The sequence below is a fragment of the Arachis stenosperma genome, chromosome 3, assembly GCF_014773155.1.
Source record: "Arachis stenosperma cultivar V10309 chromosome 3, arast.V10309.gnm1.PFL2, whole genome shotgun sequence".
Lineage (NCBI taxonomy): Eukaryota > Viridiplantae > Streptophyta > Magnoliopsida > Fabales > Fabaceae > Arachis > Arachis stenosperma.
The window spans coordinates 172426598-172453187 of record NC_080379.1 but is presented as its reverse complement, the minus strand read 5'-3'; the positions used below and the strand labels follow the sequence as shown (position 1 = coordinate 172453187).

Below are 26590 nucleotides of genomic sequence, written 5' to 3'. Positions count from 1 at the left end.
CCATGCATCCCCTTTGCCGCTGCAACCCCTCGGACCCTGCCGGATGTTCAATTCACTAGGTTGGCGGATGGTTATTGTAATTCTTACAAGGATGGTTAGTTTAAGTAAATACAAGTAAAATATATTGGATGTTCAATTCACTAGGTATGCAGATGGTTATTTTAATTTTTAATTAGATGATTGTTTTGTTCCATTCACTCAACCAAATGCATTTCATGAACACCCATTTGAACATTAAAATCTTGGCCATCAACTAACCTATTGAAGCAGCGATTAGGGAGAGTGCGACCCTGATGATGGTGTCTACCGTGCCAACCAGCAAGTCAGCGACGGATGCAGGAAGGAGTGTAGCAATAGTTTCTTCGTTGATGGGGGGTGCTGATGACAGTGGATGGTGAGCAAAGCAGCGTCGGCGAGGGGGAGTATGGACGCGTCGTTCGTTTCTAGTGTGGTGGTGTTAGAATTTGGTTGAATTAATCCCACACTGCTTAGGATAGCAAATGGAGTGGGTGGCCTAGGCTATAAATATGAGGCTAAGTTCTCCATATTTTTTGCACCAGTCGGAAACACTTAAAGCTTGTATCTGACTTTTCTTTTCCTCTATACCTTTTGATTAGAGAGTGTTGTGAGGTGTAGTTAAATATTTGCTTTGAGAGTGTGGGTGTACTGGGGTGCCGGTGTTAGAGAGAAAGGAGTCTATGTGTTGTAACAATTTTCACATAGTGATATTCTATGGTTGTCATTTGACAATGGTCGTGGTTTTTTTCTCTAGTAATTGGAGTTTCCACGTTAAATTCTTGTGTTGTGATTGTGTCTATTTTATTTCTCTGTGAAAGGTATTTTCTCAAGGGGGAATGGTGTATTATTCCCAACAAGTGGTATCAGAGCTTCGGTTCGGTGGGATTTATTCTTAGTATACTCTGTAGTTGCAGCCTAGTCTGACCTTTCACATCAGAAAAGAATTTTATCCTGTGGCTTGAGGTTGATCTTTGGTTGCTGTTGTTGTTGCTAGAAGGCAGTGTGACACTGTGAGAGTGCAGTTTGGGAAGGTTCTGGCTAAGGAAAGACTTAGTATTTAAGTGTGTCCATTGTGACCCACCTCTCTTTCCTGGGAACTCTTCCTAGTGCACGGTCTACAATTGAGTTATACTATTCTAGTATACGGTTGCAACAATGTCAGGATATTCAAGTGCTGTGAAGCTTGAAATAGAGAAATTTGATGGAAGAATCAATTTTAGCTTGTGACAAATACAAGTCAAGGATGTATTGATACAATCAGGTTTGCATAAGGCGTTGAAGGAGAAGACAAGAAGTATCCTCATGGTATTACCGCACTACCATGGATAAGGATAAGTTGTGGCAATCGGGTCCACAATTGCACACGGGCATTGGTTGGCGTTGAGATGCAAGGTGTGTGGTGGAGTTATGTCGATGGCTGAAGAACTTTCAGGAAAAGCCAATTCGGAAGTTGCACCATGAATTTTCAGTAAGGTTTCAATCTGTACCAAGGCGAAATGCTTGGAGTGGTCTAATTCCAAGTGAGTATACTTTCATGGTGGAGTATGATAGTTCTCTGAACTATGATTGTCGGTATAGACAATGGCAGCAAAGAATTGTCGGTGTTGACTATGGAAGATGAAGATGTGTGACTATTTCAATCAAGGTGGAGATTGTTAGAATTTGGTTGAATTAGTCCCACATTGCTTAGGATAGCAAATGGAGTGGGTGACCTATGCTATAAATATGGGGCTAAGTTCTCCATATTTTTTGCACCAGTCGGAAATACTTAAAGCTTGTATCTGACTTTTCTTTTCCTCTATACCTTTTGACTAGAGAGTGTTGTGAGGTGTAGTTAAATATTTGCTTTGAGAGTGTGGGTGTACTAGGGTGCTGGTGTTAGAGAAAAAGAAGTCTATGTGTTGTAACAATTTTCACATAGTGATATTCTCTGGTTGTCATTTGACAACGGCCGTGGTTTTTTTCTCTAATAATTGGAGTTTTCACGTTAAATTCTTGTGTTGTGATTGTGTCTATTTTATTTCTTTGTGAAAGGTATTTTCTCAAGGAAAAATAATGTATTATTCCCAACAGGTGGAGACCGGCGCTGAGAAGGGGCTTGGTTGACGATCCCACGACGGTGAGGAGACGACCTACGCAACTTCGGTTTCTGGTGAGGGAGAGAGTGATGTCGACAAATGGGGTGGTTGATGAAGCGGTGACGGCGTGATGGACCCAAGAGGCGATGATGATGTTCGGTAAAAGAAAAATTGACATCGGTAAAAGGGCTAGTTGATGAAAGGATGGCGACAAAAGATTTAAAAAAAAAAGATGTTGATTTAACAAATTAGATTATAAAAGATCGTTAAAATTTTAAAATAACTGAATAGAATTTTTGGTTGGAATAATTTAAATAATATTTTTTTTATTTTTGTTGAATCAAATTCTCAGTCCATTATTATTTATATTATTCATAATTTTCATTGTTTACCAAGCACAACTATAATTTTTATCAGCGGCATGCAGGAGGACGTTTTAAGAGAACGAAACAAACAAATTAAATTAAAATACTACCAACGGGATACTAGTAGCTACAGTAATAAAAAATTTAAAATGAAAATGATAGATATAAGGAAGAATTTTTATTTAAATAAGCATTTATTATATGCTACAGTATCTGTCGTTAGCTGCTGTGACTTGTGAGAATTTTCTACACAAATAAAAGAAAGTTGATAATTTTCTTCAATTTTTTCCATATCGTGGAATAATATTCTTGTTTTGTAATTATGGACCATTAACGACGTTACATCAAAGTAATTATAATTAATGCACGGTTGAGAATGGACCTACAGATTTTGTTGTTTTGCATGAATCTTAAACTATACTTAGCTGTGGGTGTGGCCCAAACTTGTCCATATGCAGAATTAATTGAAGGCCATCTTAAGCACTAAGGAAAACAAAATTATATGAGAGAATTCCGAGTACTGCTCACCACAGAATGATAAATGAAACTAATTATTAAACAAATTCATTAATTAATGTGGTCAAACTTATTCATATACAATATGTCTGATGTATTCCAAATGTTGGGAGGAAAAAAAAATATTTTTGGCTTTTTTTTATTTCTAAATCAAATGGAAATAAGATCTTATGTTTATTGAAGTGTTATTAAAAAACTATGCTACGCCGATGTCATATGATTTTTTTAGCACATCAAATCTCATGTTTAGAACGTTTCATTATTAAAAAAATTGAAAAAAAAATTCAAGATTCAACAGAAATTATTATTTTTAATTGTTATTTTAATTTTTTTAATTTTTTTAATTTAGTAATTTAATAAAATATTTTTAATTTATATTTTTAAACATTATTCGTTAATTACTAATTAAAAATAATAAATTCTGTTAATTCTTTAATATTTAAAAAAAATATTAATCAGATTGATCTAAAGCTACAATATACTAATTAAAAAGCCGAAGCAACGAATCCAAAATAAGTTCTTAATAAACAAATAATTTAAATCAGTTAAAATAATTTAAATTTTTAATAATAAAAGTTGAAACGTAATAAAACTTGATTATATTCTTCTAACATCAGATACAATCATTTTCTTCAAGCACAGTCTTTTGATATACCAAATGTAATAGTGAGAGTGAAATGTTGTAAATAAAATTATTGGGATCATCACATATGAATCAATAATCATTAATGAACGGTAGATCAGATCATATCATAGCTAAGTTGGGCACATATGCATCTCAACAAGGAAGTCAATCAAAATGCATCAAGGATCGGAAATCATAATATAAATTTCATATTCTTGTTGAGTAATTATTTCTGAGAAACAATAATGACTGACTAGAGAAAACGAATTAATATATGAGTTCTTCAATGATGAACATTTCAACAGAAATGGACTCAACAGCAAGTATAACGGAGGAGAATGAATCTTTTCAATTTTTTCAATTGATTTTGTAAATGTTAGAATATAATTAAGATTAATTAGCATTATTTAGTATATGAATATTTATTATAGGATATTACGTTTTTATTATTACAATTCTCTTAGCACTTATAAATACATTTTTATATTGTATCATTCTAAACAACTTGAATACACGAAATAATACACAAGTTCTTTCTCTAATTTAGTCTCTTGTTTCTAACAGTAAATTATAATCTTATAATTTACTCTTTAAATAAGATTAAAGAGAGAAAAAAAATTTTAATTCATAATATCATATATGAAAATTCATCAAAACATGAGAAAATTTAAATAAATGACAGATATAAAAAATTAAATATTAAATAGATTCTAACTAACTTGGAAGTAGTTATTGTTTTGGGTACCATGGAAACTTAAAATTTTTTGGATCCTTGGATAGATGTAAATAATTAAGTAAAAGCATAAATATTAATAAGGTGTGTATATTGGAGATAAGATTGAAGTGGTGGGAGTACACTGATGTGTTGAACCAATGAAAGTAGAGACATGTGATACATCTATCTATGTCGTCTTTCTGTATACATACATACTCCTCCAACCGTGTGAAACACATTGCATACATATTAATTAGCAGTCAAAAAAGGAGTATTAGTGTGCAATTGGAAAACCTACATGCTTCTTTAATTTACATCACTAATCTTACTTTTTAGCAACCTCATCATCATATCATATCATATATATATTATATCTGTTCACACTCCTGTACTAGCTACTTAATTAGTTTGAACGTTACTACGGATATACACATGCTTCGAAGAGAGTGGTATATATAGTTTTGTCTTGGTTGGAATTAATTAGGACTGGTGGTGGCGGTTTAGATGGGCTTGCATGGATTATTAAAATGGTGGGACGTGATGAGTGGAAGGGTTTTGATTATTGCTTTTTTTCTCCTTGTTTCTTCTCCTTCTTCGTCTTCTCAACAAAATAACACAGCACCACCATCATCCAATGAAATAAAAGGGTTTCATCATGATCCACAATCATCATTTTACAAACACAAATGGCCGGTACGGTAACTACTATTATGAAATTGTGTAGAATTAATGCATAATAACAATTTGTTGTGTTGATATGTATGTATCAGGGGATGGAAATTGGGTGGAGAATAGTAGTAGGGAGCATAATAGGGTTCCTTGGATCAGCATTTGGTACAGTGGGAGGTGTCGGTGGGGGTGGCATCTTTGTTCCCATGCTAACCCTTATTATTGGATTTGATGCTAAATCGGCCACAGCTATATCCAAATGTAAGCAACCATCTATCTATCTCAAATATCATATTTAATTAACATCTATTATACCGTTCATCATTCATTTCTTCTTCTTCAACAATTCAGTACTATTGTTATAGTACTTCTACCTACCTACCTAGGTTGCTTAGTGAGAATTTTTAAATAAAAAGGACAATTTTTTGTATTAACATTATCTTAATCTTCTTCTTTGCCTCATTAAGACTGATAAGTACATAACTACATATGCTACATGCTGGTAAACAATTCTAGTCTCCTAACTAAGCGGCAGTTAGATAGGTTCGAAAGTGAATTTTGTTTTTTACTTTGAAAACTTACAGAATTAATGTTTAGTATAATTGTTACAATTAATTTCTGATTCTTTTAAAATTATTTAAAGTATTTATGAAAAAATAAAAAAATTGTCTTTTCTTTTATATTTTAATTTTTTTAAAAAATTAATTAAATTATTTATTCAAATTGGTCGTAATAATGCTTTTATTTTTTTTCGCTTTTTATTAATCCTCTTATCTCTTACTTAGGGCTAGTGTAGTAATACTATTATGTATTCTAATAATAAAAAAATTTGTGAAAACTCAGGTGAAATTGACTTTTAAGTATAACTTCACGTAAAATTAACTACACCTTAGTTTCCACAAAAAAAAATTATTTTTCGATCTCCAATAAAGTTATCCCATAAAAGTGATGGACTAGTGAGGGCTGTGAGACACTCTCAAAAATTATATTTTTATTTTTTTTAACCAACAATGCTAATTTATAAAAATAATTATCTTACGTATATATAAAAAAATTAATTAATAATAAAATTAATTATTCATATAAAATATATACATTAAAATATAAAATATAAAATATAAATTAAAAATATATAAAACAATACATATAATTACACATAGTGACTAATTTTTTTATGTATTTCATTATAAAAATTTAGGAGAATATATAATAGTTGAAATAAATAATAATTTGCTGTTATCGTTTTTCTTATTATTTTCAAGAACTTAATTTAATTTAAATCTTAATTCTACACCACTAAAATGAACCATTAACATTAATTATATGGAAAAAAAAATTTGAAGTACAAGTGTTTACGTAATTAAACTTTTTTCCCTTCTTAACAAATCAAGTACCACTACTATACAAATTAAACTTTTAATTTTACAGGATAATTAAGCATTCTCTTTATCCCAAAAAATTGAAAAATAACTACACGTACGTTTGCATTATTAGTAGTGTCCTACTGTCATACGTATGTTAATTTGTTGTATATATGTTCACCATGTATATATAATTTCAACGACATAAATTAACATTATTGATTAATTAGTAATTAATAGACGAGCACATACATGCATGCATGGTCTACTTTTTTTTTTATCATGATATGCTGATTAATCCCTTTGATTAACTTAATTAATATATGTATATTCATGGTGATGAAGGCATGATTACTGGTGGAGCAGGAGCAACAGTTTTCTACAATCTAAGGCAAAGACATCCAACACTTGATTTGCCTGTGATTGATTATGATTTAGCACTTCTTTTCCAACCAATGTTGATGCTTGGAATCAGTATTGGAGTTGCTTTCAATGTCACTTTCCCTGATTGGATGCTAACTACTTTGTTGATTATAGTTTTCATAGGTAATTAATTAATTAACAATTTCATTATTAATTATGAACATCTATATATCTTCCATGATATTAATTCTAGTAGTCTTGAATTATTATTTCATTGATGAAACAGGCATTTCAACTAATGCATTTCTAAAGGGTGTTGATACATGGAAAAAAGAAACCCGTCTTAAGCAGGTTTAATTTTTTTTCTTAAGAAACTTAGATCATCCTTTTATATTATTGAATCATTTTACTAATTTGCACTTGATGCTCTGGTTTAGTTTAATGCATTATTATTCTTGTTATGATTCCAGGAGGCTAAGCAGAAATCACAACTGAATGGTAAGTAATTAAGTTGGTCTGGTATTTATTCTGTCGTTAATATATAAAAACGATTTATCAATATATATGGAACAACGAGATTAATTAAGCTAATTAATTCTGTGTCTAATCAGATATTGGGAGGGCTGAAAATGCTGCAAATGATCCTCAAACAGGAGTAGGCTTGGTCAATGAAAATCTCACTAACAACATTAATAAACAATCTAAGAAAAAGGTAGTAAGAAAATCAAGCTATGAGCGAGGTTGTTGCTTGCTTCATTCCATGCATGCATGTTTAGTACAATTTGTATTCTTCTTTTGCAGGTTTCGGTTATAGAGAACATTTATTGGAGGGAGCTTGGACTTCTTGTCTCTGTGTGGATCATGATTCTTGCATTAGAGATAGGAAAAGTGAGATATTATTGAATTCTTAATTAATTAACTTGTGTAGATAGAAGATTGATCCCTGTTGATTATATATTAATGTTAATATGATGATGTGCCTTTATTGTGAAACAGAACTATACAACAAATTGCTCAGTGTTATATTGGGCATTGAATATACTGCAGGTAATAGAATTTTCTTTCTAGAAGAGTAGAGTGACAATAATTGAATCCTCAAGGATTTCGACCTCGAACTAATTAACCCTTAAAGAAAAAAATTTACTAATTAAGTTCTTCACGAACATGTATGTTCTTCCTTCCATCCATAGATAGTGCAAAACAAAATGTGTGTGTTCTGATGCTGCTACATGAGTATGACAACCATGTAGATTTAGATAATAAAACTTCATTATTTTTTAAGTTTTTATATAACTTTTATCAACTGTTCTTTATTTACCATGAATCCTATATAAAAAATAAGTGGAGTTTTATTTCAAACATTATTATCTACACGATGATTTTTCATAAAATAGACACGTCACAATAGTTAATGCTATATACAAGCACCATCATTAAGTTTTATGTGATGAATTGATAGAAAGACATAATGTCCATTATTTGCTATCTTAAAAGATCAAATTGGCATTTTTTTCCCCTTTAGTAAGACTAATTAATCCAAAGGCAAAATTTTCAGGAACCTAATTATCACTTTACTCTTCTTTTTCTAACCATGAACAAATGGTTAATGTTGATGAATGTGATGGTGATTAATTTGACTTGGTCCATGTCCCTTAAGGTGCCGATAACAGTAGGAGTGAGTTCATATGAGGCAGTACTTCTATACAAAGGGAAGAAAGGAATAGCCTCAAAGGGAGACAAAGAGACACATTGGAGAGTGCATCAGATAATTCTATACATGGCTTGTGGCATTCTTGCTGGCATAATTGGTGGCTTGCTTGGCCTTGGTGGTGGTTTCATCTTGGGTCCACTCTTCCTTGGCCTTGGAATTCCACCTCAGGTAACTAAACACTATGTTTTATCTGTTTTGGAACTCACTCTGATGATTATGTATGTGGAATATAATATTAACTTCCCATGATGATGATGATGAAGGTGGCAAGTGCTACATCCACTTTTGCAATGACATTCTCAGCATCTATGTCTGTGGTCGAATATTACCTTCTTAAACGTTTTCCTGTTCCTTATGGTAAGTGTCGCGGAATATAATTGGAAAATAACTCGCTTACACCCCCCTAAAGAAGAGATAATCATATATATGGTTGAGCTTGTTATTTATGTTTGCATGGCAGCCCTGTATTTTGTAGCTGTAGCAACTGTTGCTGCACTTATTGGACAACATTTGGTGAGAAAGCTCATTGCATTTCTAGGGAGAGCATCTCTTATTATTTTCATCCTATCACTTACAGTTTTTGTCAGTGCAATATCATTAGGTAAGTCTACTATTATTGTAATTAATATGCTTTAGTTTATATCAAAATATACAAATTATTATTCTAAATAAATAAACTACATGTGCAGGTGGAGTAGGCATAGCAAACCTGATTCACAATATTGAACAAAAGAAGTACATGGGATTCGGAAACCTTTGCACTCTAAGGGTTAGAAATTAGAAAAGAAAAATTAAACTTCCATGTCTCTGATCTTGGACTGCGGTGCTCTTTGCTAGTTAGTGTTGTTAGGGATTGAATCAATAATCAAACTTCCTTTTTGTGTTTGCTCTACTCCTTTCTCTTCTCAGTTTGATCATATTGTAACACATATAAAGGGACAATGCTATAATATTAATGTATGTATTGTATACTTAGGTATACTAAGGTAATCTAATGGTATAAATTTGAATTATAAAAAAAATAGAATTAGATTTAAACCACTAGATTACCTTAGTGTTTGATGTACTAGTTCAATCTGGTACATGTAAAATGTTGCTTTTTTTGGCCTTGATGTAAAATGATGCTTAAATCATCATGACATTCGAGATTTTATTTAAATAATACAAAAAAAAAATCTTCAACAGGTCAATCATGTTGTGGTCCTTATTTTATTTTCCTTGCTCTAAAGGATTGTTTACATTGTTTTTTCTTTTTGGTTTTGTTATCCAATTACGCTCATGAAAGTGGCTAGACGATACATTAACCAGTGAATTGGGTCTACGCAGATGATCTTTCTTTGAGTAAATTCTCATAATAGACTCTGAGCTAGATTCACGAAATTACTTAATTTGATCATCGAAATTTCAATTTCCCCATAGTAATAATCTTCCAGATTGAGTTCCGGGCTCCGCCTCCTCACTCCTGACTCCTCCGCCACTGTGGCCGCAGCACCACCACCTCCACAAAACAAAACTCCGGTTATAAAGCAAACAAATACTTCAAACATGCATGCTTACAGCACTATGCATTTTCAAGAACGGGTCTTTGAATCATTACTGGCCTGTAGTACCGCCAACGCCCTTAGATTCTAACAATAACAATTCAGTTTTATTGGCCAATACTTTACCATTACCGCCACCGCCATAGCCACCACAAGAGAAGCCACCTCAGCAACCTGAAGAAGATCTTGTTACAGCACTGGCAACCACCACGAGCACCACCACAGAAATGGTGAGCTCTTGCTTCGGAATCTACGCAACGCTTCCAATCGTTCCTCATAGCCAGAAAGTCCTTTCCGCCTTCCAAGTCTTCAACGGAATCAATATTAAACGGAAATGCCGAGCTCCTGTTATAATTATATTGCTTTCAAATTAAATGAGTCAATATTAAACGATGTTAGGCTGGCTCCAAATTTGTAAAAACATATTCGGTTAATTCTAATATATTTTACATAAAATTTAATTATAAAATTAAAAATAATGTAAGTCTTTAATTAAAAGAGAAAAAATATAAAAATTTAATTATAAATTTTATAATTTTATAAATTTATATAAATTAACAGAATAATTAAACTTACAATATTTTATATTTTTACTTACTAATTATTCTGGATCTGACTTTCGAATCTTGAATCGGAGCAATTACAACTCAGTTAGACGGGCCGGGCCACTAATATAGCTCAGATCGGCTTAGTAACTTCAAATAATTCTTAACTGAACATTCCAATTCAAATACTTTTTTTAGTCCACAAGATAAAGATAAGATAAAGACACAAACTATATAAAGGAAGGCTCCCTCAGGTATGGTACACATTCCTAACCCCTTCCTATACCTCTCAGATCCATTCTGACTTGAGTATTGGAAGTGTCTTTACAGGTACCACCCTCGCCGCTCCAAGAAGATCTGATCCCGTCACCACCCAAGGCCGGCGAGTCCCTGATCTATCTCACAACCCGTACCAACAACTTCCAGTACAATCGCGCCATCTGTGGAGACTTGCCAAGCCTCAGCGACATGACGGAAGAATTCGATGAGCGATCCTCAAACCATCACCATGAGTCAGACCCACGCAACTCGACGAACGAGTCATGGAATGACATCCCCCCGCCGACCCATGGGAGGATATCCAGTGTCGTACACTGCCAGCCGACTCCTAACAAGCAACAACCAAAAAAAGGTAATCACCAACTCAATAAAACCAGAGCAATCGACGGCCTAGGAGAGAAAGCAGTCCAAATTATCCAAGAGCTCTATTAAAGGGTACAAACCTTTGAAAGCCGGGTCACTTCCAAGGAACGATACCAGCCAGAACATACAAGCCAAGCGACCTCCAGAAGCCGTTCATGGCGAGAAACCCATAACAAAAGGTTTCCCGAACGACGACATGGGAAATGGTGGGACCGCAATGTTTCCCGAGAGCCAGAGCATCGACACACGACGATGGTATAAGGCACCAGCGGGACTCCAAACGAATAAGGAGCGAGCACATGATAATGGGAGCCACCCTATTCACTGAGAGAATTCTAAATGCCAAGCTACCGAAGGGTTTCTACAAGGCAACCGACATGAAATACAACGGGACGAAGGACCCACAAGAAAATTTCACGACTTTTGAGGCCAGGATAAATTTAGAAGGGGCTGCCGATGTAGCTCGATGTAGGGCCTTCTCGGTAACCCTAGTCGTCCCCGCAATCAAATGGTTCAATGCTCTCCCCAATTACTCAATAGGAAATTTCAACGACGTCTCCAAAAAATTTATGGTACAATTTACTACCAGGATTACAAAAGCGAAGCACCGGATCAACCTGGTCGGAGTCATGTAAAAGCAAGACAAACCCACAAGGAAATACCTCGACAAGTTCAACGATGAGTGCTTAACGGTGGACAAGCTAAGCTTACGAACTCCGTAGTCAGCCTCTACCTAACCAACAGACTCATGAATGAAGATTTTCGAAAGTATCTCATCACCAAACCAGTCTGGATTATACATGAAATCCGGAACGTTGCAAGGAAATACATAAATGACGAAGAGGTAAGCTAAGTCGTAGTAGCCAATAAACGGTAGCACAATAATACGGCACCTCGAAGTAATCCACCGTCCAAAGACAACCCAAAGTATCACTACAAATCCACTAGTCCCAACCAACCACCCATGGTGGGGAAGTTTAAGAACTACACCCCCTACCAGCCCCGATCACGAAGATCTACCACTAGATAGTGGAACGAGGCATCCTCCCGAAGGCCCGACAACTGAAAGAGTGGACATGCAGTAATAAAATCTTGTACTGTGGCTATCACAGAGGATACAGACACAAATCAAGAAGACTGCTTTGACTTAAAAGACGCTCTCGAACAAGTCATCCGAGACAACAAATTCCAAGAGTTTGCCAACCAGAAAAACCAAAAGGGAGAGATCACAGGAATGGAAAGATTGTAATCCCAAGATGATAAGGCAGGCCCAACAGGAGAGCCCGGAAACCGACTCGACGATCATAATGAATATCATCACCAGAAAAAATGCAATCGAAAAATCCAAGTCAGCGCTAAAAAAGGATCTCCGAGTACTGGCAGTAAAAGACGAACAAAGAACCCCTCCCCTCCCGACGACAATGTTCTCCCCCAATGACTGCCAGAACATCACGTCGAAGGAAGACACCCCTTTCATCATATCAGCCAAGGTTGGAATCGGTATAATTAAGCGGATACTCGTGGACATCAGAGTCGACTCCAACATCCTTTTTCGAGGAGTTTTTGACAAGATAGGACTTCGAAACGAAAACTTGCAAAGCCACCAAAATGGAGTAACCGGTCTCAAAGATAATTTTCTCAATCCAGGCGTTTCCATAGTACTACCAGTCACCATTGGATCTGGTAACCAAAAAAGACCATACTCTCAAAGTTCGTGGTCTTAAAGGATTCCACGGCATAAAACATTATCCTAGGGCGAAAAACCATCAATGACCTCTCCACCACCATATTTACCAAGTTCCTCATCATAAAGTTTCAAGCCAAGAATGGAACCATCGGAACAATTCACGGCGACCGAGAAACCGTAGCAAAATACGACAACACCAGCCTAGCCCTGCGGAAATAATCCCGAGCCGTAATAGGGATCTTTCTCTCCAACTTGGATGCACGCCAGGATGACCAACCCAAACCGAAAGCAGAGGGAGGCATGGAAAAGCTATAGATAGGGCAAACCAAAGACGAATTCACATTCATCAACAAGAGATGTCCTTCAACCTAAAAAGCGATCTCGTAGAGCTCCTAAACAAAATAGGGACTTATTCTCATTGACTAGGCATGGATCCCAAAGCCAAGCCAATAGCGTAAAAAAGAAGGAAAATATCCATGGACCGAGCATCTGAGGTTAGCAAGTAGGTAAAAAGCCTGCTTCATCCGAAAATTCCCCTACACGACCTGGCTGGCCAACGTTATGTTGGTCAAAAAGGCAAATGGCAAATGGCGAATGTGCGTTGACTATATGGACTTGAACAAATCTTGTCCAAAAGACACCTTCCCTCTGCCAAATATTGACGGGCTAGTAGACGCCGCCTTGGGACACCAGTACCTCAGCTTCATGGATGCGTACTCCGGGTACAACCAGATACCCAAGCACCGACTAGACGAAGAAAAAATCGAGTTCTTAACCCTCGAAGAAACGTACCTGTACACAGCCATGCCCTTCGGGTTAAAGAACGTTGGGATCACCTACCAAAGGCTTGTCACCAAGATCTTTAAAGACCTCTCAGGGACCAAACTGGAGGTCTATATTGATGACATGCTTTCCTAGGCACAAACAAGCGAGGAGTTCATTAGCAACCTCAAACTCATACTAGACACCCTAAGGAAGCTCCGAATGCGCCTCAACCCGATAAAGTGCGCCTTCAAAATGTAGGCTGAGAAGTTATTGGGATTCACGATCACGCAATACGGAATAGAAGCAAACCCAAAAAAGTACAAGGCCATCCTTGAGATTAGTAGCCCCGCAAACCTCAAGGATATCTAAAGGCTAATCGGCTGAGTTGCCACCCTTCACGTTTTCTCAGAGCCTCGGCCCAAAAGGTCATCCCCATTCTTCAGACTCATGAATAGGAAAAACATTGTACCTCTACTTGTCCATAACAGAAGAAGCACTAACGGCAGCGTTAATCCAGGAAGACAAGCAAAAGACGCAGAGTCCAATCTACTTCATAAGTAAGGTTTTCCAAGATGCGGAGACGTGCTACTCCAGACTCGAAAAGCTCGCCTACGCACTACTAACGGTGTTTTGACGTCTTCGGCAGTACTTCCAGAGCCACCCCATTGCAGTTCGGACAGACCAGACTGTCAGGAAAGTACAGCAGAAGCCAGACCTGGCAGGACAAACGCTCACTTGGTCGGCCAAGCTATCACAATACGAGATCAGATTCAAATCCAGAAACACAATCAAAGCCCAATCCAGCGCGGACTTCATCGCTAAAATGACCACAGGAAATGAGTCAACGAGCTATGAAAATTGAACGTTGACGGCTCATCAAACACCAGCTCCAAGGTCAAAGAGCTAACCCCAAATACAACGAAGTGACCGTTCGGCACATTTCCTGAGAACAAAACGCCAGAGTTGATTTGCTCTCTAAACTAACAAGTACCAAGTCGGTCCTCGGGAACCGATCACTGATCCAGGAAGTCATTATGACCCCATTTGTCGTTACCACAACCTTGGCAAACCTTTCTATGATGAATCAGCACTCCTGAACCTTCCCAATCCTTCGGTACCTCAACGACGGGAACCTACCAAAGACCTAAAGGAAGCAAAACATGTAAAATGGGAAGCTGCAAAGTATACCACAATAGCGGGACAACTATACAAAGAGGGTTGTCCCAGCCCCTCCTCAAAGGCGTAGAGCTCGACGACACCGGCTTCGTACTTCATAAAATCCACAAAGGATGCTGTGACCATTACATCGGGAAAAAAAATCCTAACTCAGAAAGTCTTCGAGCCGGGTACTTCTAGCCCACCATCATCAGAGACTCTCTCTAATTGGTCAAAAGCTGCAAGAAATGCCAAGTTCGCCGACCTACACCAAGCAGTCCCCGTTAACTCAGCGTAATAACGGAGGATCACACCTTCAGAACTTGGGAAATCGACGTCGTCTATCTGTTTCCCATGGCTCCCAGGCAACTCCGATTTCTTATAGTCGCCATTGACTACTACACCAAATGGATTGAAGCTGAAGTGTTGGCCACGATCACGGCCACTCAATGCCAAAAGTTCTTTTGGAGGCAAGTCATAGCCTAATTCGGAATACCAGAGATCGTAATCTCCAATAACAGGACCCAGTTCGCAGACAAGCGATTCCGAAAATTTTTAGAGGGACTCGGCATCTCCCAGAGATTCAGCTCGGTGGAACGTCTGCAAACCAACGGTCAGGTAGAAGCGGCCAACAAAGTCATCATAAAAGGGCTCAAGAAATGGCTAGACAAAGCCAAAGGCCTATGGGCCAACGAACTCGGGTTAGTACTCTGGTCGTATCGAACATCACCCCAAACCTTCATCGTGGAATCCCCGTTCTGGCTAACATACGGCCTGGAAGCCATTATTCCCATAGAAAACTGGGAACTAAGCCCTCAGAGGACCATTGGGGGACACAATGAAAATGCATAATGGGACCTTGTAGACTAGGTCAGAAGCATAGCCCACCTGTTAGAACTAGCCTTGAAACAATGGGTGAGCCTAAGGTACAATTAGGGCATAGTGAAACGAGACTTCAGGGAGGGAGACTTAGTCTTACAACGCAACGACATCGGCCCTTTTACCCCAGAAAAAAGGTAAACTTACACCTAACTGGGAAGAGCCTTATCTAATCAAGTTGGTAATCGGGAAAGGAGCCTATAAGCTGGAACGACTTATCGGGCACGAGATAGCTACCCTGGGGCCGAAACCTACTGCGTTTCTACTCATAAGAAAGCTCTACCGATTTGGTAACTTTGTCAAAATGTTTTGTTTAGTTATTTTGCAAAGTCACTCTTAGTTCTTAAATGTTTCTTTTTCTTTTATTTTGTATTTCCATTTTTTCAGATACTCTTTCCTACCCAGGTAACAACGGGAGGTTTTAACGAGGTCTACCATTTAATAAAAGTCATTTTTTCTATTTTAAACAACCCCCCCAAACAAAATGGTACGAACTAAAAAATATTTCATCCGCGTTCTAACCAAGCAAACGATACGAATAGAATAAACTAGATAGCTACCCTGGGGCCGATCTCTCCCGAGGCTAACAAATGGATATCCATAAATAAACACAAGTACTTTAAATGGCCCACCAAGGGGCCTGCTATTCATATAAAACTGTGCACCAAACCAGGTCACAAAAAAGTAGTTCAACGAGCAGAGAAAAGGGCTTACAAACTTCACAACATAAATTGTTCCACAAAAGTAATAGTATGAAATGCCGAACAGATGGCTTACAAACTTATGAAAGGAAAAAAAAATAGCAACAAACTACTACAAATCTATTATCTGACCATCCTTCACGGTCCAGAATGCTCCCATCATGGACACGTCCATATCCGAAGCCAGAACTTAGACTTGGGACTTCAAAACCCTCTCAGTAGTTGCAACGACTGCCCAATCATCATCCAGCAGGGTGGCATTTCACTTTTTTAAATTTTCCACCTCGGCTTTTGAATCCTCTGCCTCGGCACGGGCAGCAGCAGCAACACTCTCAGCATTAGCAGCCGGTTTTTGGGCCTTACCACCTGGATTGACAACTCAGTCTCCCGCTCTGACAACCTTAGGATCTCGACACCAGCATCTTTGGCATCCTTGGCCGCCTTTACCCTTGCAACCTCAGCCGCCTCCAACTGTCCCTTCAAAATGTCCAAATCTACTAAAGCTAGCTTCAGCTTCCTATCCAGACGGAAAGTTTGCGAAAGTGTGGGATCAGCTTTCCGAATGATGGCAGCAGAGTGAAAGAAGGCACGGTACACTGACTTAGCTTGGCCGAAAAGATCGTAGTCCCTGAAAAACTCATCAGTCCGGGCAGCAGGTGATGGTCGATAAAGCCGGAAGCATCAAAGGAGTGGTCTGTGACACAAGGAGCGGCCACCCCTGTGCTAACCCCTTCCCAACCAGCGCCTTCAACCCGCTTGCAGTCTCGGGAATCGGGATCTCCCTGAGGTCATCATCCTCGATGACCCCCTGTTGGATGTTCTCCTGCGAAACCATTTGCGAACTAGGGATTGAGGTTGCTAGAGGTGTTGACTGAGAGGGCCTCTCAACCCCAGCTTCCGGACTTTCCACGAAAGCATCCTTCAAACGCTGCAGAGTTGTCAATCCATCAGCCATGCCAACTACAAAAGCGAAGAAGACAGGAGAATTAACAAGTTATAAGATCGAAAGACAGATACATAAAACTCAAAAACAAACAAAAAAGACCTACCAACATAAGACCTACCCACCTCGGGATCCCCCATCACGTCGTGAGGATTCAAAGGTCGGTCCCCGAAAAGTGCCAACAAGACGTCGCCAATTTTCCTATTTTTGGAAGGTAGCCCCTCATAGGTCACTTTCATCATATAAGAATCCCTGGCCTCAAAGTTCCAATATGGGCAAATCTGGCGCTCCCCTTCAGGCAAAAGCCAAAAGGGATGATAACCCTTGACGGGACAAACCTTGAAATACTCCGTCTTGAAACTATAAATGAATCTTTAAACAAGTCGAAGAGTCGGTAGTTCATTTGGGCTTGGAAAGAGATGTGTCATTTCCTATGTTTTTCCTCCTTATGCGGAATGGTCAACATGAAGAAAAATAAGAAGACTTTGACCTGAGCCGGAAACACTAAAAAGTCACAAACCAGCTCAAAGGTCTAAATACCTGCCCAGCTGATCGGAAGTAGTTGAGACGGTGCTGCCAAAACCCGGTTCAAGAAAGCCATCTGGAATTTAGAAAAGTGTAGCCGACTCCCTAACTTAGTAAACAGAGGTTTGTGCACCCAAATCCAGTCCGGGACACGAGGGGAATGCAAGCTGAGATAGCAAACCCTCTCATTTTCGTCGGCAAGCACTAACTCGTACTGTCCTGCTGCCTCACCACATAACACGACCCCTTCATCACGGAGCCTCTGGAGGTCCCCTTCATCCAATCGAGAGGGCGTGCCCGAAACGTCGACGTTACCCAATGGTAACGATTTGGCACACCCTTGTCGAGAAGATAGGACCCGAGTTTCCCTGAATTCCCTTCTGTCTCACCATACCTATATCCAAATAGGATTTTTCACTGTCAACCCACTACCCAGAAATGCAAAAATACAGAAAATTCCTAAACCGTACTAAAACTACAATCAAAGCACCCTACCAAAATCCTTAAAACTTCACTAAACACAATACACCAATCAACATTTTCCCATTGATAAACACAGAAGCATGCAAAAACACAGAAACAGTAAACAAAACAAAAATGCAGAAGCAAAATATAGCAATCAAAGTGACAGAACACACCAACCTGGTTCTCAGAAAGCGAGTGAAAGAAACGAAGCAACAATGAGCAAAGAGGCACAACACGAAAAGCCCAGCGAACGTTCAAGTGGAGCACGGTACCAAAGAAATTTGCAGAGAGTGTTTTTAGAAAGTAAAAGAATGAAGAAGGAGAAAAAGCAGTTGCAAATAAATAAAACACTCCAGCGTTTCAAAAAAAAAAATATACGAAAGTGTGGAGGGCAAAAAGGAAAAAAAGAAAGGAAAACTTCTCTCCTCCCACTAAGCGTCATTATGACACATTGGGAATCGCAACAGACGAAAACCCTTAGAAGAAATGCGATGACTAAGCAAACCAGACATGCGCGAACCCTCGATCTTAGCTGTAAAACACGAGACCTCATCATCCCGTTTCCGATAAACATGAGGAACTTCAGGACCTAAAGAGCGGTCCCTAAAACGGTTGAAAACTCGGCCCGGTTCTCCGATCTTGGCCAAGACAACTCGGATAGGACTCCATGCTAGACTCACGACAAGACGAATCCTTACAAGCAACGAGATTGAGCAAGCACACTCTCTCGTTCCGAGACAATTGTTCCAGACCCGATTTTCGGATCCCAAATCGGAGTAGTTACAACTCGGTTATACAAGTCGGGCCACCAATACGGCCCAGACCGACCTAGTGGTCACAAATCCCTAACTAAACATTCAAATTCAAATACTTTCTTATTTTAGTCCACAAGATAAAAATAAGACAACGACACAAACTATATAAAAGGAGCCAGAGGCTCTCTTAGATACGTTACACATTCCTTACTCTCTCCTGTACCTTTTAAATCCATTCTGACTTGAGCGTCGAAGTGTCATTGTAAATATCAACTTCCGCTGCTTTAAGAAGATTGGATTCCGTTATCACCAAAAGTCGGCGAGTTCCTGATCTACTCATAATCCGTACTAATAACTTTCAGTACACTAATCTATCCGCTCATTAAAATAGAAGATTACCTATTGTTTTTTTTTTGTTATTTTATTTTTTACATACTGTTTTCAAAACTCTGACCTTTTATGACGACGATACCATTTTTTGATATATGACAATTATATAAGGATTTATTATGGAATGTACACAGCTTTTCGCTTATAGAAACTAACTAATAAGGTCATCTTAGGTTGCTTGTGTTTATGGGAACAGCATATGAAGATTCAAAGCTAATTTTCCTCAGCGATTTACCTTTTAAGGAAAATGTTCTAAGGCACATCACACAACACAGCACAAGGAACCTCCAAACTTCAGCGGAGTTGTCCTAAAACTTTATTTATTTCGATGGAGAATTTTTGGATAAATTTAATACAGAGTTTGAGTTTCTTTACTTCTAAGGAGTTTGTGGTTCTATTGGACAATAGTACAATTAGAGAAAATTGATAAGATCTAACATTTTTAATAGAAAAAGAATTTATTGAATCAGTTAGTATCAATTTAAATACAAAATAAAATCTAATCTTTAATATTTTTCAATACTAAAAAAAGATATATATTTTATATTTACAAAAATATATTAACTTAATACTCAAGATGGATTCTGAACTTTAACCTCGATTTAATTTGACCTCTCAATTTCCAATCAATTTAATTTGTAGCCTAAAATTCTAAGGCATGACTCAAGTTAGTTATTTCGTCTATTTTCGTCATTGAAAAAAAAAAACGTAGCACATTTAATTGATACTTAGTTCATCTTCTCACTAGTTCTAAAGCACATTCCCGACACCCTGATTTTTTGCACTCTCAGTATTTCACAAATGGCTGGGAGCTCACTACTCAACCCCAAACACCATCACACCATCAGAGATCACCTTAGCGACTCGTCCCACTCCGTTCACCGCCAACGCATGCTCGCTGTCATCGCCCCACCTCTCGCCAAATCCTCTGCGTCGTGTGCTTGCGTGTCGCGCTCTCTCCTACGTATGTGATCGACTAATCGTGCTTTTCGAGGCCTCGAGTTGTGCTTCCTAGTTCCTGTAGCGTGTCGTCATCGTCCACTAGCACCCTATCCAACGCCTTATTTGCTTGCCAAAATCATCTCTATCCTCCATCTCTGCTTGCCTCAGCTGCTCATATTTTGCCGCGTTTCCGTTCGTCGGTGAGTGCTTGAACTGTGTGTGGTTGTTATTGTTTATCGTCTATGGGTGTTGCTGTCTGCACTGTATTATTTGATTTAACCGCTACAATAATAGCCAACAGATAATTTCTCTTTTTTTTTTTCAAGTATACTAATATTTTATATTAATTTTTAATAGTTAATTTATTGATATCATTTCCATTAATTGTATTATTGATTGATTTATGAATATGATTAAAATATAATAAAAAAAGTATTTAAGTGAAGATTTTTGGAAGTTTATATTAAAGATCAATAAAAAACACTAAAATTTCATTGTTAAAACTTGATTTAACATATTCAACAAGTTCAACTAGATGAATTAAAAGTAAATCATATGTTGTATGACCATTACTCTAACATGCTAGAAAATTGAGGATTTTTTGTGAATAAGTTGGAGGAGGTGTGAGAAATGGGCTCAAGTTAAGACATGATTGCAATTTCCATTATAGTCCACGGGACTTCAATTTTGTGGAGAGTGCTATTATATATGCACATAAATTAAATTCACAAATTAAAAAAGTAATAAATTAATCGGAAGAAAAAAGAGAGTAATCTAATTGAAGACGACATTTTGAAAAAGGTTTGAGACGAATTAAGTTATCTTTTTAATGATAAAAAAATAAATAATTTAAGCTATGCTTTAAAATTTTAGAAGTCATTTTTGAGTGTAGCTCCTGGATATATACCATAATGAATTCCATTAAATCCGCTTGATATGAATTTGGATATGATTAATGAGATTAGTACTATATAATATAGTAGTATTAAGTATTACCCTGACCTTATCTTTATCCTGAATCCAAATGTGAATTCTCTCTCTCTCTCTCTCTCTCTCTCTCACACACACACACACACAATCATTGTCTGCTCCTTTTTATTCAGCGGTGTGGCCCAATCATCATCAGCACGATCTTCCTCTGCAACTCGCTCTCTCTTCCCCATTCTGCCACCGTCCCCAAAAGTGCCAAAACTGTGTTGTTGGTTGCTTTGTTTCTTCTTCTTCTGATTACAAGTGGCTTCTCCCCATTCAGTTACATTAACATAACCAAATTATTTGCCTTTTTGGTCCCAACCCACCAAGTTCTTTGTGTCCCTGCAGTTGCCTCCTTCAAGAAGGAAAAAAAAAGGTAACTTTTTTTGTTACTAGTACTTGACTTAAATTGGGCTTCCTTTGATTTCACTGTTTATGAATTTCGCAATGCCAAAGTTTGAGCCTTTTAGTGTTTTGTTTTCTGGGTTTGATCAAGTTGATCAGGAATTATTTATTTTATTTTCATTTTTTCTTGGTGGAATTTCTCTGCTTTGAGAGTATCATTGAGTGCAGCAGTTATGGTGGTTGATCACTCAACTTTCTTTTCTGGGATTTTTGCAGTTATGGTATTCTCAAGTTTCTCAATTGCTAGTATTGGTTTATTGTTTTTCTTTCCCTCCCCCCCCCCCCCCCCCCCCCCCCCCGGGCAACCGTTATTATCATTGTTATCGTTAATATGGTTAGTATATTATTCTTTTTTTCTCTTCTTCAAATGTAAATGAGTAAAAACTGTGTGGCAGGTTGATTTATTATTTTCAAGTGCTTGCAGTGTTGGATATGTTGATTTGTACTAACGGAGAATATAGGCTTGATTTGTCAGTTTCACTTTTATGCGATGCATGGACACATTTTTTATTTGCCTTATTTAGGGAAATATCTGCATTGATTTACTTTTCCTGAACTTAAAAGAGAAAACCGTAGATGAAAATATTGCCAGAGGCTTATTATGTGTATAGATGAAGATTTTCTTAGTATTTCAAAATGCCGGTATAATTGGCAGTTTTGTGAGTTGTTTAATAGTAATAATTTACTTGCACTGTATCTGTTGATAGCAAAAGCAAAAATACTTACATATTCTTATCCATGAATGAGGCAGAAGGGTGTTGCAAACTTGCAATGAAGGAGTCTGTAGACCATTCTTATCCTGGTAAGATTTCAAACATATTTTATTACTTTTTCCTATTTTGGTTATCAAGATGCCTTGCCATATCAAATTGAATGATGTTTCGGTATTGCTAGTAGGTCCAACCAAGATTCCATCAGAAAATACACCTAAAGAAGTGCAACAAGGTGCATGGGAGGATTTATCTAGATCTGATCTATACCATGTTTCATCTCATACTGGCTTCTTTTCTAGGTCATTGCCTGTTCCGTTACATGAAAATTGTAAGTGTTGATTGATTAGCTCTAGCTGTTTTTTAATCTGTTAGCACTTTTTTTTTAAATATAATTAGTTGACCGGTTTTTTCATTAACCTCTAGTGAACTTAAGCGGTGCTGATGGCTTTAAAAAGTCCCATCAAGATGTAGATGGGAATGGTTTACTTGAGGATGCTGATACTTGTGTGATAGGAACCATGCTTCCAGATGATGAGGAGGACCTTTTAGCTGATTTTGACCTAAGTGGTTTGCCAAACTCTCTTGAGGATTTGGAGGAGTATGATGTTTTTGGTAGTGGTGGAGGTATGGAACTGGAAGCTGATCCTCAGGAAAGTCTTAATGTGGGTCTGTCAAAATTAAGCTTCTCTGATGGTCATGCTGCCAATGGTTTGCCCTATAATTCTTTTCTTAATGGTGTGGGGATTGTTGCTGGAGAACATCCATATGGAGAGCATCCTTCTCGGACATTATTTGTTCGAAATATTAATAATAATGTGGAGGATTCAGAGTTGAGAGCTCTTTTCGAGGTCATTTAAAAAATTAACATGAACTCTCTTCCAATAACTTTCATATCTTTCATTATACAACTTGTTAGTTCTCTTAATTCACCATCTTCTCTGCTCTATCTTGGCATGTCACTGTTTAGGAAAAAAATTATGTGGAACAAGACATGCAGATTTTGGAAATTTAAAAAACATATTTAGATTAAAACAGTACATGATTATTTAATTACCATTACATGTGCTATACAAATTATTAATTCTGTTTTTTATATCAGCAATATGGTCACATTAGGACTCTATATACTGCATGTAAACATCGTGGGTTTGTTATGGTATCCTATTATGACATCCGTGCTGCTCGAACAGCCATGCACGCATTACAAAACAAACCTTTACGACGCCGGAAACTTGACATTCACTTCTCAATACCAAAGGTTCCTGAGCAGCTCCAAAGTTCTCTGGTTTATCAATTTATTGATTGAATGCCTCTGCCCATCTTATTCTTTTTTCATTTTGATCCCAGGATAATCCATCTGACAAGGACATCAACCAAGGAACCTTGGTAGTTTTCAATTTGGACCCATCTGTTTCGAATGAGGACCTCCGTACAATATTTGGGGCATATGGGGAGGTCAAAGAGGTGACAATTTATCCTTCTTTATCTGTTTACACCCTTGTCATATATTTTTTGAATATCACATAATGACCTAAAATAACTGCAGATACGGGAAACGTCTCAAAAAGGCCATCACAAGTTTATTGAATTTTATGATGTGAGGGCTGCAGAAGCAGCACTAAAATCATTAAACAGGAGTAACATAGCTGGGAGGCGAATAAAGGTGGAGCTTAGCCGGCCTGGCGGAACTCGTCGAAAGTAATTTCACTGTTAATTATATTTTGAGTTTCTTTATCTTGATCTTTGGACTGATTTGCATCCATTGTTAATTTAAGAAAAGATTCATGAAGTCATCTAACTTGAACAATTTTACCATTGAATAGAGTAGCACAAGTAATATGCTTATGTATATATTTTTTTTTCTAGCATCTTTTATTGATGCATGAATAGATAAATGATATTAGCTTATACCTTTCAGTTTAGTGCTTCAAACAAATCAAGAGCTTGATCATGATGAAAAGCTAAGTTTCCGACATCAGATGGGTTCACCTGTGGCCAATTCTCCACCCGGTAGGTTTCTAAGCTATTGAATATCCTTCATGATGTTGGTGTCTCTGGCCACCACCGCTTTGATTTACACTATTGATTGTTATTATTATTACTTTTATTATTTAAGCTTTTTGTTCTTATTATTTTTGACATGACACAATCGTGGTTTATAACAGGTTACTGGTTGCGGTTCAACAGCACTGTTGAAAATAACTCATTTCAAACTATAAGCGATTCTCCTGGTTCTGGGATCATGAGTCCATCAATAGGAAACCATTTACCTGGATTAGCTTCTGTTTTGCACCCTCCACTATCCAATGCCATGAAGGGTGTAGCTATTGGGAAAGATTTAGCAGGGAGTCAGCATGCAGAGCATATATTTGCTAGTAGTAATTCATCGCATGGAGAGACATTTCAATCTCATTCTCTTCCAGAACCAAAATTCATCCCATATAGTGGAGCTTTGTCTTCTTTTGGTTCATCTCCTTCAAATGGATCCTCGGTGGAAACCTTGTCAGGGTCACAATTTTTATGGGGAAGTCCGAACTTGTACTCACAGGACATCAAACCTTCAGCTTGGCCAACACCATCTGTGAGGCATTCATTTACAGCAAATGGAAATAGCCATGCCTTCCAAAACCCTGCTCAAGAGAGTTCTTTTATTGGTTTGTCCCAGAATCGTCACCATAATCATGTTGGCTCTGCTCCATCAGGTTTTCCTTTTGAGAGAAACTTTGGAGTCCTTTCGAAGTCACCTGAAACGTCGTTCGTGAACCATGTTGGTTATGGAGGCATAGGTCTGGGTCACAGTAAGGGGAATTACATGGTTAATATGGGTGAATCTGTTAATGCCGGCATCACTATACCAAGAAATATGTCTGAACATGGTTCGCCAAACATTGGAATGAGATCATCTCCCAGACTTAGTCTTGTGTTTTCAGGTAATGGTCCATACCCAGGATTGCCACCTACTACTACTACTACTACTACTACTACTACTTCAGTGTTTGGTTTCGTGGACCCTGGGCGGAATAGGCGCATAGAGAACAATGGGGGCCAAGCTGATAGCAGCAAGAAGCAATTTCATCTTGACTTGGATAGGATTAAAAACAGTGAAGACAGAAGGACTACCTTAATGATAAAAAACATCCCAAATAAGTATGGCTAACTTTTACAAGGATGTTTAGTTATCAATGATGACTTTATTCTTTTCGTTGAAGGATCATACTTTGTTGTTGATGACCTGCAGATACACCTCAAAAATGTTATTAGCTGCTATTGATGAAAAGCACAAGGGTACCTATGACTTTTTCTATCTACCAATCGACTTTAAGGTAGAGCGCGCATTTTCTATAGTCTCCATTTAAACCAGTGAAGCTTAGTTAATCCTTTTCCCCTTTTGATTTCAGAATAAATGCAATGTGGGATACGCATTTATCAACATGCTGTCGGCATCACACATTATTCCATTCTATGAGGTTATTAGTTTTTTGTGCATATTTCTCATTGTAGCTAATGTGTTTGATTATAACGAATGTGTCTGATTTTGCAGACATTTAATGGGAAGAAGTGGGAGAAGTTTAATAGTGAAAAAGTTGCTTCCCTGGCATATGCACGAATCCAAGGAAAGGCTGCATTGGTGAACCATTTCCAGAATTCAAGTCTGATGAACGAAGATGAGCGGTGCCGCCCAGTCGTCTTCCATTCACAGGATCCTGAAGGTGGTGATAAGGTAACAATATCTATCATTGATGCTTGGAGGATCATACAAAGATTTACTTGTAAAATAATGTCCTAACTACTGTGTGTTTCTAGATCATACAAGATCATACAAGTGATTCGACCTCGGAGACAAAATAACATTTGCCAGATGTAGAGTTGCATGTATATTTATTTATTTTGCCAGGAAGCTTTCAAAAGAAAAAAGCTCTGAGCATTTTGGTTGATTGATTTGGACAGGAGGTAACAAAGGATTAAAGAGTTGAATATTTAGGTGGTTTATTAAAATGTTGATATGGTAAATTTAGAATTGACTAGTTGATGGAACAAGCCAACCAAGTTGTATAGAGGATTAGTGTATCAGCATTAAAATGCATATACATTTTCTACATTACTTGTATATTTGACTCTGGATTGCTCTGTTGTTTGGATAATG

General features: G+C 37.5%; 2 protein-coding genes across 3 annotated transcripts; both read left to right on the top strand.

Moving 5' to 3' along the window:
- Positions 1 to 4531: 4531 nt before the first annotated feature.
- Positions 4532 to 9611, top strand: LOC130966061 (sulfite exporter TauE/SafE family protein 3-like). Its single transcript, XM_057890821.1, has 12 exons — positions 4532 to 5010; positions 5088 to 5247; positions 6693 to 6893; positions 6997 to 7061; positions 7181 to 7208; positions 7322 to 7422; positions 7512 to 7598; positions 7707 to 7757; positions 8368 to 8589; positions 8685 to 8778; positions 8882 to 9022; positions 9111 to 9611. The coding sequence occupies exons 1-12, from the start codon at positions 4822 to 4824 to the stop codon at positions 9200 to 9202; spliced, it is 1431 nt and encodes a 476-aa protein (XP_057746804.1). The 5' UTR covers positions 4532 to 4821; the 3' UTR covers positions 9203 to 9611.
- An 11758-nt stretch (positions 9612 to 21369) lies between these two features.
- LOC130968973 (protein MEI2-like 3) lies at positions 21370 to 26587 on the top strand. 2 transcript variants are annotated; one of them, XM_057894507.1, is made up of 13 exons: positions 21370 to 21704; positions 22485 to 22535; positions 22631 to 22774; positions 22870 to 23294; positions 23546 to 23704; positions 23794 to 23910; positions 23993 to 24144; positions 24365 to 24456; positions 24612 to 25593; positions 25685 to 25769; positions 25845 to 25913; positions 25988 to 26167; positions 26251 to 26587. In XM_057894507.1, exons 2-13 carry the CDS (start codon positions 22505 to 22507, stop codon positions 26293 to 26295), a joined length of 2481 nt encoding a protein of 826 aa, XP_057750490.1. In that variant the 5' UTR covers positions 21370 to 21704; positions 22485 to 22504; the 3' UTR covers positions 26296 to 26587. The 2 variants fall into 2 exon arrangements, with proteins under 2 accessions (XP_057750490.1, XP_057750489.1); XM_057894506.1 differs by having other exon boundaries at positions 22628 to 22774.
- The last annotated feature ends 3 nt before the right edge of the window (positions 26588 to 26590 follow it).